At 39.8% G+C, this 12375-nt stretch overlaps 1 protein-coding gene across 1 annotated transcript in view; it reads left to right on the forward strand.

The window, feature by feature from the left end:
• The first annotated feature begins 28 nt into the window (after positions 1-28).
• Positions 29-12375, forward strand: part of gpc2 (glypican 2) — a 15094-nt gene continuing 2747 nt past the window's right edge. The window contains exons 1-10 of the mRNA XM_085176878.1: positions 29-502; positions 2221-2379; positions 3423-3557; positions 7664-7839; positions 7940-8020; positions 8468-8633; positions 9344-9474; positions 10209-10355; positions 11176-11312; positions 12141-12313. Coding sequence (XP_085033004.1) covers positions 325-502; positions 2221-2379; positions 3423-3557; positions 7664-7839; positions 7940-8020; positions 8468-8633; positions 9344-9474; positions 10209-10355; positions 11176-11312; positions 12141-12313 — 1483 coding nt within the window. The 5' untranslated portion in view covers positions 29-324. The remainder of the gene's footprint in view (positions 503-2220; positions 2380-3422; positions 3558-7663; positions 7840-7939; positions 8021-8467; positions 8634-9343; positions 9475-10208; positions 10356-11175; positions 11313-12140; positions 12314-12375) is intronic.

Consider the following 12375-nt stretch of genomic DNA (forward strand, 5'->3'; position numbering starts at 1 on the left):
CCGGGAGCGCCTCTTTCACACTCCCATGTATTTACGTACAACAGCGGGTCTCCCAGGAAGGACAAATTAAATGAACACGGCCGATGGAAACGCAGGCCTGTCTGTGATGTAAAAGCCCGGCCCGGATGTTCATTGCACTTATTGGGGAAAAACTATGACTCTTTCAAACGACTGACGATTTGGGATCCCGTTACTCCTTACACTTTTGCGTGCATCCAAACCGGCCAGACATTCATTCATTTATAAGCTGCTGCAACCACAGTCTGGCTTTATCCGAACCCTTTACTGGAGTCTGCTTTTTTTCCCCCAAGTCCTGCAGTGAGGATGGATACCAGGGTGTCTTTTCCCAGTCGTCGGCTGCTGGTACTTCTTTGCACGGCTGCTGCCCTTTTAGGGACCCGGAGCCCTTTGGCTGCAGCGGGGAGAAGCTGCTCGGACACCAGGCAGGTGTACTTGGAGAAGGGGTACAGCACAAGCACCGCTCCGCTGACTCAAATTTCTGGTAAGACGGTTCCTATACCGCAAAGCGGGAATAAATTAAAGCATACAGTTCTCGGGACCCACATAGGGCAGTCTGTAATGATATATATATATATATATATATAGGGAAGGTTTAATTGTAAATTTTAGGGTAGGGTGCAGTTATGTCGCAGCAGAAATGTAGGCGCATCAGCATGGGATAAAAATAACATAATGCACATTAAGGTCAGTGTAAACTCACTGCTCCGCACTGCAAGCATCTTTAAGGGAATATTGTAGCAGGAAATGCCCTATAAACACAAACGCAACAAATCTCTGTAGAAAAGTGATAAAGAAGTACAAGGTGGCTCCAAACTCACTAAACGCCCCAGAGAGCCGTTGTAGGATCACCACGGTGAGTTTTTACCCCCCAAGAGAAACAATGCAGTATGGTTTAAAACAAATTACACCCGCCCCCTCCTCCTCTCTGTGCGGTTTAAATTGGATGATTAAGGGGATGAGCAAATTGCCAACACCGGTGCAACAAAGAACCTCGCCCCTAATTAGTCTTTGCCTACTGACTCACTGTTAAATCCCTGCATATACACCCATAGGCTCTGTTCACCGCTGATAATCTTATCTTGAGAATGAGAAGATTGGATGCGGATTACAAACACTTAGATTTTGAATAATTTGAAGTTGGTGATGGTGTAGAACAGAGGAGGAGGGGGTACAGGAAAGTGGATTTTAGATGTTAAATTGTTCAAAATAAAAATGTCTGATCATGTGAGGGTGCAAATGACAGAGTGAAGATGTAGCTTACTTCTTGGAGGTTTAGCTTTGCATGTAAATCAGTGAGCGGATGTGTCTGCTCCTCCCAGACACACATAGAGCTGCTTTTAAAAGTGATTGTGAATAAAATGTATGTTTGAAGTGTTTTTTCCCCCTCCTTTTCTTTCACAGCAATTTAGCTTAGTGTGTGAGGCAACTGCAGAATAGATTTTTTTTTGGTGTGTGTGTGCATGTGTGTGTGTATGTTGGGCTATCACTGCCTGAGTCTTGGCTCACTGTCCCGTGGGCCAGGGGAGCAGATGGCTGGGAGAGTGAAGGATGAAGGGAGGCAGTTTAGCAATGGAAATAGAGGGATGAGAGAGGGCTAATAGTGAGAGACACAGGGAGAACAAAAGAGGCAGAGAGGAACATCGGCCAGGGTGGAGTTAAGAATCAGACTTTCGGCTCTATTAACAGGCACAATATTCATGTTGGATGCGATATGATAGAAACAAAGAATTCAAGGCTTTTGCATATTTTGAGTACTCCTGTGTTATCCCCCCATCTCCCCCTCCTGTGTGTGGTTTGCATATATCATTACCTCAGACATATCAAAGACCCAACCTGGGCTGACAAAGAAAGACAGATTGAAGTTGAATAATTCATGCATGGAAATTAAATTTTTTCTACCACGGCGTTATCTTTAATAAGATTTCCCCACTGAATGGACTGACAAGTAGAGGAATTGACTTTCAAACTAAAAAAAAAATCTGCTTTGACCTCCATAATGGAAATTGGCCTTGCACTTAATAATACATTTTAGTCATAAAAACAGCACAAAGTGCTTCACAAAACCAAGTGCATATATAAAGTAGAAGCATATAATTACATATAGTTAAAAAACCAAGGGAATCAGATTTCTCACCATAGGTTTAACTGTGGGATCAATCCTTGCTCTCTCTTATGGCCTTTCTTTTATGTTTGTTCTAGGTGAGCACCTGCGGCTCTGTCCTCAGGACTACACTTGCTGCTCCAGTCAGATGGAGGAGACTCTGGCCCAGCAGAGTGAAAGGGACTTCCTCAAAGCAGTTTCAGACAACAGCCAGTTTCTCTTGACCACCTTTACCCAGAGACACCGCAGGTTTGACGGTGAGAGGCTGACACCTTCGTAGTTCTTGTGTTTGTAATGGGAACATTATTTGATTTGAAGCTGATTAAAAGCTAGTTATTACTTTTGATACCATAGTTTGTGAAAAAATGACCCTCCCCAAAATTAAACCAGTGAGTTTTAATTATAAAATGACCTTCCTAATTTAATTCAGATGATACTTCTGCGCTATTAAAATTACAGCTAAATCCTTGAAGCACAGCAAAGCAAATATATTAAAATGCTTGTTACTTATGTAATTTCAGCAACTGTGAGGCATTTTCATACAAGTGGCGACTCACAAGAGACTGATTATAAAACTAGTTACAAATCAAGCAACCAGGGCCAAGCTATCCTGCATTTGAGTCTGTAACATTTTTTTTCGCTCTAAATAACATTTTCCATAATGCAGCTAAACACCATATTTAACTGGAGAAAATCCCAGTTGAGGCCTCCCATTAAAAATATATAACCTGCTTGTCTAAGCTGAATTAACTATGATTATGCTGCTATGATTTTTCCAGGGTTATACAGACATAGAAGTCTTTATGAAAAAAGGTTTCACTGGAATTGTAAGACTAGTTTAAAATGACTTATAAACTATAAACTTGTATAAAGTTTTTGGAAAACCCAAATATTTTTATAGTGCTCTGTATCTGGGAGATTTTATCAGTCATTGTTTCAAATACTGCGTCTACAGCTGCAGGTTTGTAGCAGCCACAGTACAGAGCTGAATTTACACTTTCTCCTCCTACCTGCAGTAGACTGCTATCACCCTTCCTCACACTTTTATATAATATATAATGATGAGTCATGTAAAGACGCTTAAGGAGTGGGAGACTGCATATGAGTCTTAAAGATGGATTTTAAATAGAGTACATTTTGTTAAACCCATTTACCAGTGTGCAGGATCTGAGCTGTTAATCTTTCAGGGAGGGGAGGAGGGTGAGGGAGCGCCTACATAGAAACCTGGCCGAGATATTAGAGAAAAAGAGGGTGGGTGACCAGTTTGTAGCTAATCGCTGCTTTTTCTGTCTCTGCACAGAGTTCTTCAAAGAGCTTATAGACCTTTCAGAGAAGTCTATGAACCAGATGTTTACCAAGACCTATGGCCTGCTCTTCACCCAGAACGCACACGTCTTCCAAGAGCTTTTCCTGGAGCTACGCAGATATTATTCTGGTTGGTTTTAACACTCCTTTGTCCACCTTGACAGTCATAGAGATGATTAATGATTTTGGCAAAGATATGTCAGCTAGGTTGGATCAGAGACATTGTAAAAGAATTCAATTCAGTTCAGATCAATTCAGTTTTATTTATATAGCATTAAATCACAACAACAGTAGCTTTAAATTGCTTTATACTGTAAGGCAAAGATCCTACAATAAAGAAAAAAGAGAAAGCCCCAACAATCATATGACCCCCTATGAGAAAATGCTTTGGTGACAGTGGGAAGGAAAAACTCCCTTTTAACAGGAAGATACCTCCAGCAGAACCAGGCTCAGGGAGGGCCGGGGCCATGTGCTGCAACCGGTTGGGGTAAGGGGAGGAAGACAGGACAGAGACATGCTGTGGAAGAGATCGAAACATTATGAATCACTAAAAATTAAACGCAGAGAGGTGTATAAACACATGCTGACAAAAAAAAAAAGCGAGTGAAAAAGGCAACTGAAGAAGAAACACTTAATGCATCGTGTAAATCCCCCAGGAGCATATGCTTATTGGAACATAACTAAAGGAGAATTCAGGGTCACCTGATCCAACCCTAACTATATGCTCTATCAAAAATGAAAGTTTTAAGCCTAATCTTACAAGTTTACTCTCATGACTCCAAACTGAAAGCTGGTTCCAAGGAAGAGAGGCATGAACATGCCCATTGAAGGGCATATCCTGGTCAAGAACTACTCAAAGATCCCTCACAGTCTTACTAGAGGTCAAGTTAATGCCATCCAGATTATCTGGTTAGATACCGTATTTGTAATGCTTTTAGGGCCGAGTACAATGGCCTCAGTTTTTATTGAATTTAAAAGTAGAAAATTAGAGGTAATCCAGGTCTTTATTTCTTTAAGACATTCCTACAGTTTAACTAATTAGTGTGTATTATCTGGTTTCATGAATAGATAAAGTTGGGTGTCATCTGCATAGCAGTGAAAATGTATGCTATGCCTTCTGATGATACTTCCTAAGGGAAGCATGTATAATGTAAACAGAATTAGTCCTGGCATAGAACTCTGTGGAACTTCATAATTAACCTAGTGAATGAAGAGGACTCTCCATTTACATGAGTAAATTGAAATGGTCAAATGGTCAAATCATGGCTTTTTAAGTAACAGTGTAAGAACTGCCAGATTAAAGGCCTGTGGTAAATACCCGATTAATAGAAATAGGTTGATCACATTTAAGATTAATGGTAGGAAAGAAAGGAAAAGAGTCTAAATAAATACCAATGGTACTGAAAGTAGCTGCACATAATGCTACTTCTGTGTGATGGTCATGACAATTTTTTTCTTTAATGGTTAAAATTTTATTTGTGATGCTTGCAACAACAGAGCTCTGTAGTACTCTTTCAGCACTGAAAGAGGAACCTAGAGTTGTTCTTATTTTCTCTAATCACTAATTAATCACTAATAAATCAGTGATAAAATGTTCTAGCTTGAACGAGGGTTTTCCATAAAGCAGCAAACTAAGTTTCCAGGATAAATGATTATCTAAATTAGTGAGACATCATTTCCTCTTCAGCTTATGAGTTGTCTGCTTTAAGGTGCACATTTGAGAGTTATAGCAGGTGTCTGTCTTTTTCACAGGAGCTACATTATCCAGAGTTGTATGCAGTAAAGAAGTAAAATAATTAACAAGATAATCGACCTCTGTGGGAGTAGTGTTCTGGTAGCTGCTCTGCTCTGTGTTGGCACAAGGCATAGGAGAAGATGACAGTGGATGAATTATATCCTTTAACCTAGTTACAGTACTTTCATAAATACATTTATTGTGATAAAATCTATATACTACTGCTGTGTAATCCATTGTAAATTTAAATGCTATTAGGAAATAATCAGACAAAAGAGGGTTTGAAGGAAATGCTGATAAATGTTCAGTATAACGCTATATGTCAGAAAAAGCTCTAGAGTGGGATTAAGGTGGTGGGTGGGATCTTTTACATTGTGAAAGAAGCCAACTGAGTCTAATAATACATTTAATGCAGTGTTGGGGCTTTTAGTTTTACCATCTACATGGATGTTAAAATCACCCACAATATTTATTTTTATCTGAGCTGAGCACTAAATCCGATAAAAAGTCTGAGAATTCAGACAGAAATTATAAATGATAACAAATATGACTGGTTTATGACTTTTCCAGCAAGGGTGGGCAAGGTGAAGCATCAGGCTTTGAAATGAATTAAAACTCTGTCTGAGTCTTTGGTTGATTAACAAGCTGGAGTGGAAGATTGCTGCCATTCATTACAAGTATCGTTATTGCTAAAGGAGTCTGTGGAGTAACTAAATATCTGGGAGCAGGAAAGTGCAGAAGGGACAGGTGAAAATGCCATGCTACTAGCTAGCTGGCTACAAGTTGAGCCAGCAAATCCCTAAAGAGACAGTGAATACTGTGAATATAATTAGTGAGTGAATCAACAGAGAGTGTGCTTTGGATAAAGCATGTGAAGATTACTCTATGAAAAAAGTTGTTACGTATATGTTTTTAATTAAATTGACAGAAAAACAACAGGAACAGGAAGTGATACATAATCAAAGAGAGAGCCAACTAAGAGAAGAAGAATACCACAAATCAGCAAACTTTGTACATGGTTTTTAGCAAGTTCTACACAAGCAGTTTAAAATTAAATTCAGATAATCCTTGAAAATAACTTCCCTAATAAGTGACCAAGTGCACAGGGTTGTCAGGCTTGCTGCTGAGTGGACTTTGGTTGGCTCTGCCATATGAAAGAAGGAGATTAGGGATGTAATGATGGTTTACTGATCCAAAACACAAATGGCAATCACTAGCTTCCAATCCAAACAACATGGAGGGAAAAATCCACGTTCTATTCCACAGTGTTAAAACAGTAATTTAAGTAACCCGCCTGGCTTATGTAGTCTACAGTGGGCTCCAGTACCACCACAAGGAAAGAATGACTGCAGGGAAATGTTTAAAAAGACTGATCTCTGTTTAAAGAAGTACAATAATTCCTTCCGACACTGACATTTATGTATAGTTCAGACAGTCCACGTCCATGTTGTGGTAAATCAGCAGTTATAGACAGCAATAAAAAAGCATCATTGTCTTTTGAGGGGAACCGACATGCCAGGAAAAACTGGAGGAAAAAAAGGAGAGCAAGAATTGGATTCCCACAGATGCCAGACCATTTCTATTTTTGTTCCGGATTGTTCTGTTTTTGGCTTCACAGCCGCTCACTGACTCCTCCATCTGCAGGCTGCTAAGTCAGCCTGTCCTTCTCTGCCAAACAGCATGTATGGCTAATTTAAGGCAGTATAGTAGACTACAGATTGGAGATTCACATGCTCATTCTGTAGAAACACTCAAGCAAACAAAACATTATGGATACTATTATGTTCTAAAGCAGAAAACATTTAGTGTTCGAATTTATGTTATCATTAAAAAAAATGTGTTCATTTATCAACTGGATTAAGTTTTATTAATAAATTGTATATAGTTTTATAAAAATTTTTGATTACAATATTTTTAACCAAAGTGAGACATACGACTTCGCTAGAGTGTTATTTAAAGAAGCAAGGACAGAGTTTGCTCTAAAATCTCCATCTTTTCCCCAAAACTGTTGTTTCTCAAATGCATCAAAAATGATTAAGTGAGATATTTAAAGCAATGTCAATAAGACTTCTCCATAGCTTGTACTGTGTGTTTAGCCAAGGAGAAAAACACTTTAGTAAAACAATCAGGTATTTATAAAAGTATTTTTCTGTACTTTCCTTCAAAAACCTTGGAATTTTAATGCACACACTTCAGCAGTTAATCATTTGGATGCTGAATGCAAAGTAAACAGCGCATATAAATATTGAGAATGGTTTCTTTGTCCTTCTAGCTGTTCAAATATGGCCGCACTTACCAAACTAATTTATCTGATATTTTTTATAGCTTAACATAGCTTTTATTGGAAGAAGATGAGAGAAATCTGTCTTTAAATACTCTCCAATAGCATTGTCGTGGTGAGATCCATTCTAACTGCTGTGACTCTTTTTTGAAGCATTTATCAGATAAGAAAAAAACAAACATATTCTTATATAGTATAACTGTTACTCTATTGTTCACAGGGGGAAGTGTGAGTCTGGCAGAGGTTCTGTCAGATTTCTGGTCCAGACTTGTGGAGCGGGTCTTCTCTCTGGTAAACCCCCAGTATCAGTTCAGTGAGGACTACCTAGAGTGTGTCAGCAAGCACGCCGAACAGCTGCAACCATTTGGGGATGTCCCTCGCAAACTTCGTGTACAAGTGTGTCTATAGTAAAATCTACAGAGCTCATATATACTGTACTTATATAGCAGGAGGGCAAAGGGGGACCCTAATCTGTTATCTTTGGTTTGACATTCAGGTGTCGAGGGCTTTCATAGCAGCCAGAGCGTTATCTCAAGGGCTTGCTACTGGTCGGGACATTGTCAACAAAGCAACAAAGGTGAGTGGCTCTTATTCAGCATCTCTTCATGCTTATCTTGAGTGGAATATTTAATACCAAGGTGGCATTGATGATATTCTGCTGTCTAAAGCATACTGGCAAGCAATTATATCCTTTCATTATGTTCTTGTTTAAACGGCTAGTCACTCAAAAACACAATAGTTAGTCTAGACTTTATAGAGTAATCCTGTTTATTAGATTATCAGACATTTAATCTAAACTTTGAAGCAAAAACAAAATCATCTTGTTACCAGCAGGAAGTGAATCATTATCCAGACAAGTCCACACTAAACTGCTGGCCCTGTAGTGTGAACTGGTAACTGAGTAAATTAGTTTTTCCTAAACATAACTTTGAAGTTCTTCAGCTGTGGTTGACTTTTGGAATTGCAAATATGTAAAACCCATGTAAATGTATTTAATCTGTTTTATTCTGTCCTTTGCTTTCAGTTAACTGCAGATTCAGAGTGTGTGCGTGGCCTGATGCGTCAGTGGTACTGCCCACTGTGTCGAGGTATGCCCTCTGTGCGCCCCTGCCGCTCATTGTGCCTTAACGTGATGAAGGGCTGCTTAGCCAATCAGGCTGACCTGGACACCGAATGGAACAATTTCATTGGTGGGTGATGGAATATCTTTATATGTGATTTCATAGGTAGTGGATGGCACATTTTAAAAAAACTAAAGCTTTTGAAGAACCTGAGTTTCAGCATCATTTTTAGATATTTAAGCATAGGAGAGTCAGCGTCTAAGCACTTTGAATTGTTCTCATCATAATTAAACCAGACATCCCAAAAAGTAGCATCCTTTCTTGTGCCCCTGTCACTCATTTACTTTCACGTCCTTTTCCCTAATGAGTTCCTCCTCCATTAATCATTCATGCCTCTCTGCTCCTTCACAATTGATCTGTCTTCCTGTGTTTCCTTTCTCCTTTCATCAAACCCATACATTCCCTCTATTTTTTCTTTTCATCTGGAGTGCTTCCTCTTACCTTTCATCGCTCCATCCATGCCTGCTGAACTCAAAACCATTTTACCCTCATGCAGCCTTTTGTCTGACCACCATTCTCTTCTCTTTTTCACGTTTCTCTTTATATTGTGACAGCTTGCTTCTTTATCTTACTGAACACCCCTTAAAGAGATGTAAATCACACTCTTTTAGCTGGTTGGCCAGGGGGGAGATTCCAGACACAGGGAACCACTGTCTTGACATTCATCAGGCTCTACAGAAGCCCACCTACACAGTTTTTTTCTTCTTCTGTATATTACCTGAAAGTGAGAACTAAAGTCAAAGCAAACTTTATCACTCTACCATCTCTATGTTTTTCAGATGCTCTGTACCAGGTTTCAGAGAAGCTGGAGGGGCCTTTCAACATGGAGCTTGCAGCCGACTCTATCTCTGTAAAAGTGTCAGAGGCCATTATGCACATGCAGGAAAACAGTGTCAGCATCTCCAGCAAAGTAAGAAAGCACAGCAGATGATCAGTACATAAAAATGAAAACCAAATGAGTATTGTTATATTTTTTTATTGCTTTCCGAGAGTTTGGCAATTGTGAATCAATCGAGTGAAATGTTAACTGAACCTTTGAGAGGACATGCAAATGATCTTCTTCGATATTCAAGCAAAAGCTGTAATCTTAATTATTGTTTAATTTCATTTTTAATCTTTCTAATGAGACAGCATGCAGTAAAGATGAGAACATGATAGCCTCGGAGTATGATTAAAACATGGCAGACATCCCAGGAGTGAATCCACCAGAGAGACACCCACGTCTTGTTAGAAACAGAAAAGCTCCTGGTTTGTGTTGGTAGTGCTTTAAGGAACAGACAGCTCTCTGCTTTACAATCCAGCTTTGTGCGACTGCACTCTAACAGAGCGTGACTGTTGAGGTTAGGGGGAGCTTTTTCAACATTGTTCAGTTGCAACATTTTTGTCTGTAGACGTCATTGACTCTTTTCCCCAGAAATCAAAGGTCCCTGGTGTTTTTTTTTAAGCTTTAATTCAAAACTTAAATCAAAGCTACCTTTTTTCTCTTAGAAGAAAGCACTGAGCCTTTTGCACTTATTCTTTAGGTGTTGTTAGAAGAAATTCTAAGAAATCACATATTAGTTCGAGAATATACAGTTTTCTTGACACAGCATAGAAGAATCTTTTTAATTTTAATCTTAAAAATGCTGTTGCTGTGTACCTCAGGTGTTCCAAGGCTGTGGAAACCCCAGGCCAGCTCCAGCAAGGTCCAAACGCTCGCCCAAAGAGTCCGGGGGCAACAGGAGGCCTTTCCGCACCTACACTCCTGAAGAGAAACCCACCACTGCTGCAGGCACCAACCTGGATCGATTGGTAAGGAGCAAACAGCACGGTGACGCGGTACCAGTAGGAATTCTTAATCTTGGGTTGCACTTACTTGTCAATAAAGGTAAAAAAAAAAAGAAAAGAAAAGAAAAAAAATCAGCTAAGGCCTAAAATTATTGTATTTCTGCTGTATTTGCCATTTGGTGCTTGCTAAGTACCATCCATTGGCCATTTAGTGCTTTTTCACTAAGAGAAACAAAGTGCTTACATTGAAACCAGATAAAACCCTTTGAAGTGGTTCGAGATGCTGATGAGTGACTGTTTTTGGTGGGTTCATGATAAGTGCCACTTTTCACATGTTACAGTGAGCAATTTGGCACATTGTTGATACAGAAATAGATACTACTTGTTTTAATGGTGCACAATTTACCCTTTTGTGTTGAGCTTTCTTTAAATATATCAGGAAAAAACTGTAAGAATGTCGCACATGTTTGCTCTGCACATGAATCTGATTCAGATCAAGAGGGAAAAAAAGGGAAAAAAAACCCCAAAACACTAAAATAAGTCAGAGCGACTAATAACAGAGAGTCCTGTGGTTAGAGCCCAGACAGAATTTCTTTGAATAGTGTGGTCTTGCAAGATAGAAATGCCTAAATAAAAAGAGCTTAAGATCAGAGCACAGACGAAGGGGGTATTAGATATTTATATCTGTTTATAAGACTGAAAAGAAATGTCGTTTAAGAGCTGACCCAGAAGCAAAGCTGTATTAGGTTTTTACCTTTACCCAGCATCAGCCCTGCAGCTTTCATACAAAGATACTTTAAAACCATGTCTGAGTCATAGCCAGTTTCCTTCCACCTCCACACAGGTTACCGAGCTGAAAGAGCGTCTGCGGCCCATGCGGGGCTTCTGGGTGTCCCTCCCACACACCATCTGCAACGATGAGAAGATGGCTGCCGACGTCACTAATGAGGACCGCTGCTGGAACGGGCAGACCCGGGGGAGGTGAGTGAGATCAGAGCAAAAGGCTGCTGAGGGGAGGGTCTGTACAGGCGGAGGAGGAGTGAGTGAGTGAATGATGGTGCAGAGGTGGAAGGATGCAACAGATGGAACTGAGTTTATTTAATTATGCCACCGCCACTCACCCACATGTTCTCTACCTGGGTCTGCTTGTTCTGTGTACATACCAATGAATCAAGCTCATTTGAGAAGAAACACTAGTGAGTGTGTTACACAGAAAGAGGGGAACTGATTGTCCACCGTCATCAGTCAGCATTTTATATAAAAGCACATCCATCTTCAGTCACAAACCAGATGTGCTGGCTGTGCTATAATTATCTTGTATTGTCACATATACAATAAGTGATAATAACTGTGAAATGTCCTTTGGGCATTCCAGATTGTAACTTTAAAAATATATATGGTGCAGCTAACTGTCTTGTAAGCAAAAAGTAATACATGCATTATTAAAAATTCAATAAAGCTTGACATAAAACAAACCAATAGCTGCTGAAACATTGTGCTCTGTACCGAAAATGTCAGCCCAGTGGTCCAGGCAGCCACATGAAACCAGAGTCAGTGGGATTAATCCTCTGGGGACTGTTAGTGTCTGTACAAAATGTCACAGCAATCCATCAGATGATGACTGCTGAGATGTTTCTGTCTGGACTAAAGCAAAGGGACTGATTGGCCATAACCATCTCTAGAGCCTAGCCATTAAAGATTTGATTACAAAGGGTATCACTGCACATAAACATTTAGTGTTCTTAAGAAAATTAAATAGCAGAGAATAAGCTACTGTGTATTTGAATGCCTCTTTGTGCGTATGCTCAGGTACCTGCCAGATGTGACAGGTGACGGTTTGGTGAGCCAGATCAATAACCCTGAGGTGGAAGTGGATATTGCACGTCCAGATGTGAGGACCAGGCAGCTGATCATGGAGCTGAGGGTGGTGACCAATAAACTGAGGCATGCTATGAGTGGACAGGACATGGACTTCATGGACAGTGAGTGTTCCTAAAATTTAGACTTGATATTCTTATATCTGCTCTATATATCAGATGAAAAT

The sequence above is a fragment of the Neolamprologus multifasciatus genome, chromosome 2 (genome assembly GCF_963576455.1).
Source record: "Neolamprologus multifasciatus chromosome 2, fNeoMul1.2, whole genome shotgun sequence".
Taxonomy (NCBI): domain Eukaryota; kingdom Metazoa; phylum Chordata; class Actinopteri; order Cichliformes; family Cichlidae; genus Neolamprologus; species Neolamprologus multifasciatus.